The 4531-nt window shown below is 44.2% G+C and overlaps 1 protein-coding gene across 1 annotated transcript in view; it reads left to right on the top strand.

Annotated features, from left to right (window-relative positions):
• LOC119412592 overlaps positions 1 to 4531 on the top strand; it is an 11255-nt gene that overhangs the window by 4193 nt on the left and 2531 nt on the right. Inside the window, exons 2-3 of the mRNA XM_037679659.1 lie at positions 3014 to 3202; positions 3270 to 3304. Of these exons, the coding sequence (XP_037535587.1) occupies positions 3014 to 3202; positions 3270 to 3304 (224 nt within the window). The remainder of the gene's footprint in view (positions 1 to 3013; positions 3203 to 3269; positions 3305 to 4531) is intronic.

Genomic DNA, 4531 nt, shown 5'->3' with positions numbered 1-4531 from the left:
TAGGTGAGGGTAGGAACGTAGACTGACTGGTAAACAGAGAGCTTTGCCTTACAGTTCAGCTCTCTCTTCAACACAATGAACCGGTACAGAGTTCGCAATACTGCAAACGCTGCACCAATTTGTCAATCTCACTCTCCATTCTTCCCTCACTCGTGAACAAAACCCCGAGATACTTGAACTCCTCCACTTGAGGCAGAACCTCACCCTTGATCTGGAGAGAGCAATCCACCCTATTCCGGTTGAGGACCCTGGCCTCAGATTGGTGCTATCATCTATGCTATAATCATGCAAATTTCACATCTGTTCTTCCTAAATACTACAAACAAGTGGACTTTGTTACGAGAGGAGCAAACACGCTAGATAATGTGTACACAAATGTTTTTATGGTGCATCTCGGGCGGAGCCCCACTCCCACCATGGATACTTGGACCACATCTGTACAATGCTGATTCCAGCTTACAGGGTGCTCGTCAGGCGCACCAAACCTGAACTGAAATGCTGAGGTACAATCTCCCAGATGACATGTGACGGATGAGACTTGTTCTCCACAATGCAGAGGATTTTCCAGATGCAGCGGTTGTTGAAAATGTCCATGAGAGGTAGAAGAGAGTCCCCGATGATCTTTTCAGCTATCTTAACTATTTGCTTTGAGTGAAAACCTTTTGGTGAAAACCTGGCCAGAAGGATCCAGTTCTGCTCTTCAGGACTGTTTTGAGTGCACTGACTGGGACATGTTTAGGGAGGCTACAACATATGGCAATTTCACTGATCTAGAGGAGTACACAACTTCAGTAACTTTCTACATCAGCAAATGCATTGATGATGTCACCACCACTAGAACCATCACTACCATTCATTCATTCACCCTTTATTTATACAAGTTAGTCTCATTGAATCACGAGGACTCATTTACAAGAGAGACCTGTTTTAGACAGACAACATATAAAGTACATAAAACAATAATCTACAGTAAAAATGCAATTAAAATAAAAGTAGCGTTTTCAAACAATAAATCAAGGTGCTATACCACATCCAACCCAAAGCCATGGATGACTCCAGAGGTGCGTGCACTGCTGAGGACATGAGACTTTGCTTTCAAAGCCTCTCAGAACAGCGAGGGCCAAGCTGTTCCAGGGAATCTGAGAAGCAAAGTGTGCACTCGGCTAGAACATTATTATTTTTTAATTACTTTATTTTACCAGGAAGAAATCCATGGAGATCATCAATCTCTTTTACAAGGATGTCCTGGACAATATGCAAATACTGCAACACAGTCTTAAAAACAGTAACAATAGTATTAAAATATTTACATCCACAGCCACTTCTAGAGCAGCGGTGACACATGGCACATGTGGCAGGGCATCCAGGCCATCACCAACTACAGGACTAGACAACCTGCCTGTGACAGTGATGCCTTCCTTCCAGATGCGCTGAACGTCTTTACGTTTGGTTCGAGGCACAGAACAACATGGTGGTGAGGAAGACCATCCGCCCTCGTAACAACCAGTGCTTCGTCTGATTACAGCAGACGTGAGGAAAACTCTGTAGAGTCCACCAATGGAAATCTGCCGGACCAGACAACATTCCTGGCAGAGTGCTCAGAGAATGTGCAAATCAGCTAGCAGGTGTTCTCACAGACATTTTTAACATCTCCTTGAGCGGCACCGTCATTCCAACATGCTTCAAGACGACCACCATCATTCCTCTACCAAAGAAGTCGTCAGTGTCATGCTTCAACGATTATTGTCCTGTAGCACTCACTCCTATCAACATGAAGTGCTTCGAGAGACTCGTCATGCATCATATCAAGACTTTGCTTCCTTCCACCATGGACCCACTGCAGTGTGCATACCATCCTAACTGTTCAGCATACGACGCCATAGCCACCACACTTCACCTGGCTTCCACACACTTGGACAGAAAAAACACGTTAGGATGCTGTTCACAGACTAACTCGGCATTCAACACCATCATTTCTCAGCATCTGATTGGAAAGCTGAGCATGTTGTCTCTGCAACTGGATCCTGAACTTCCTGACTGGGAGAACTCTGTCCATCTGGATCAGACAGAACACCTCCAGCGCCATCACACTGAGCACCGGAGCTCCCCATGGCTGTGTGCTCAGTCCTCTGCTTATTTATGACAGTACAGCACAGCTCCATTTCCATCGTGAAGTTTACAGATGACACGATTGTGTTGGGACTTATAAGCAATGACGATGAGTCAGCGCACAGAGAGGAGGTGTAATGGCTACGGACTGGTGCAAAGTCAATAACCTGTCTCTGAATGTTGGCAAAACCAAAGAAATGGTCATTGACTTCAGGAAAACACTAAGGGACATCGTCAAGAGCACTAAATTTCTTTGTGTTCACCTGGAGAAGAATCTCACCTGGACCCTTAACATCAGCGCCATTGCTAAGAAAGCTCAGCAGCATCTCTACTTTTTGCGGAGACTGAAAAAAGCTCATCTTCTATCTCCTATCCTCAACACTTTCTACAGAGGAACCATTGAGAGCATCCTGAGCAGCTGCATCACTGTTTGATTTGGGAATTGCACTTGATCAAACCGCAAAACTTTCCCGCAAATAGCTGTAAAGATCATCAAGGGCTCTCTTCTACCTCATGGACATTTTCAACAACCGCTACATCCAGAAAACCCTCAGTACTGTGGAGGACCCGTCTCACCTGTCACATGGACCTTTTACTCCTGCCATCTGGAGATGGTATCACAGCATTCAGACAAACACAACCAGACTGTAACAGCTTCATTCCACAAGCCATCAGACTCTTCAACTCTGGATTTTGACTCGCACACATGATGGACTCAGACCACTATGGACTGTCTGATACACAAACACCCACAAAAAATAGACTCTTGTATTTATTGTACTTTTGTGTATTTGCACTGAGTTGTATTGTTTTGCACTGTGATCCTGGAGAAACGCTGTTTCGTTTCAATATGTGCTTGTACGTACGTAGCTGAAATGACAATACAACCTCTCTGTCTGTTTAGATTCTGCTACTGCAGAGACCCGGAACAGTCCAGTTTTAGAGCCTGTCGATGGTGTGACGGCAGCTGGAACTCCTAACACCAAACCAGGCACGACAGCGACTGAAACGGCACCCAGCCATACCCCTGCTGCTCTCACCACCCTGACTTTTGGGGAGAGAATACAGTGGTATTGTCAGCCGTACAAATTCGGTAAGAAACCTGTTTGTACACGTTTTGTTTTTTGTTATCATATTTGACGGTCTTTCATTTTCTACAGATTGTATCTCGGCAAAAAGCATTGTTTCGTCTCAAGTAAGTTTAAACTTCTTTTTTGCTACAATATAAACTAAAGCACACCAAACATAATAACGTAATAGGTTTAAAGCTAATTTTGGTTCGTTTCATATAGATCTAGATGATCTTGTAGGATTCCAATATTTAAACATTTATAGGCTCTAAGCCGTTCAGACTGGACCAAAAATATCAATAAGAAACAAAATCAGCACAATGTTTTTCTCCTGTTCATGGTTAACATGTCCTTGCTTTAAAACTTAGTGAACAGCTGTCAACTATCACCACTTTAGCTGCGGAAACAGCCAAAATGACCAAAAATAGGTCGACAATCATGATGTCCACGAAAGAGCTGTTTGTCACTTCTGACAGTTTTGATGTGTTTATGTATTTAAACTCAGATCTGTTGGGTACGCAGATAAGAGTTTTGTTTACACTGAGTGTGTACCTGCATTTCAGAATTACATTTTAATATTAGAGCCCCACCGATATAGAAATTTTGGCTATCGTCGATACCGATATTGGGCGTAGAAGGCTAATGCCTATAACCAATATATATTTAATATATATAACCAATATTTTCCTCCCAGGCTCTGATCGAGGTGGCAGCTTCTGTCTCTCCTCCCCCGTTTTTTTCCTTCTTCCTGCTCTGCTCTCTGTGTGTCTGAAGCGCCTGGGTCTCATCTCCCGCACATAAATTAAGAAGATTATGGATTTGGTATCGTGGGCGTTCAACTCTATTGATAAGATTTTTTCATCAAAGCGACAAGGTCCTGGGGAACCGGCATGTCCAGCTGAGACGCACGCTGTGGGGTACGTCATGGATTCGTGGGGAGTGTGGAAGATGATGTGCCTCTCTGTTCTGTCTCAAGAAGATGTTGAAGACGTTTACATATTTGGACTTATGAAAGCAGGGACTCTGCTTTTTGGCATCGGCGGGGCTCTGTTTTATCGACTTTTGAAGAAGACATCGGGAGCAGTTTTGGCCATGGAAAAACTTCCGAGTCAGTGTGAAGGACTGGTACTCTCTGTGGGAACTTTAAATCGTCTGGTCTACGAGCTTAACCGCAAGGTGGAGGCGATTGAGAATCGCAGACCACCTGCGGCTTCTGGGACTCGTCAGCGTGGTGGGTTCGACCTCGAAGGAGACTCATAGCATGGATCAGTGAAACTTAATTCCATAATTAGGCTTTTTCGGAACCAGAACGCCCAGATGGATTCAAGGCTGAAGAAAAAAATCTGTCTGCC

The sequence above is a fragment of the Nematolebias whitei genome, chromosome 1 (assembly GCF_014905685.2).
Source record: "Nematolebias whitei isolate Nwh7 chromosome 1, NemWhi1, whole genome shotgun sequence".
Classification (NCBI taxonomy): Eukaryota; Metazoa; Chordata; class Actinopteri; order Cyprinodontiformes; family Rivulidae; genus Nematolebias; species Nematolebias whitei.
This window is presented reverse-complemented; position numbering and strand designations above follow the sequence as displayed.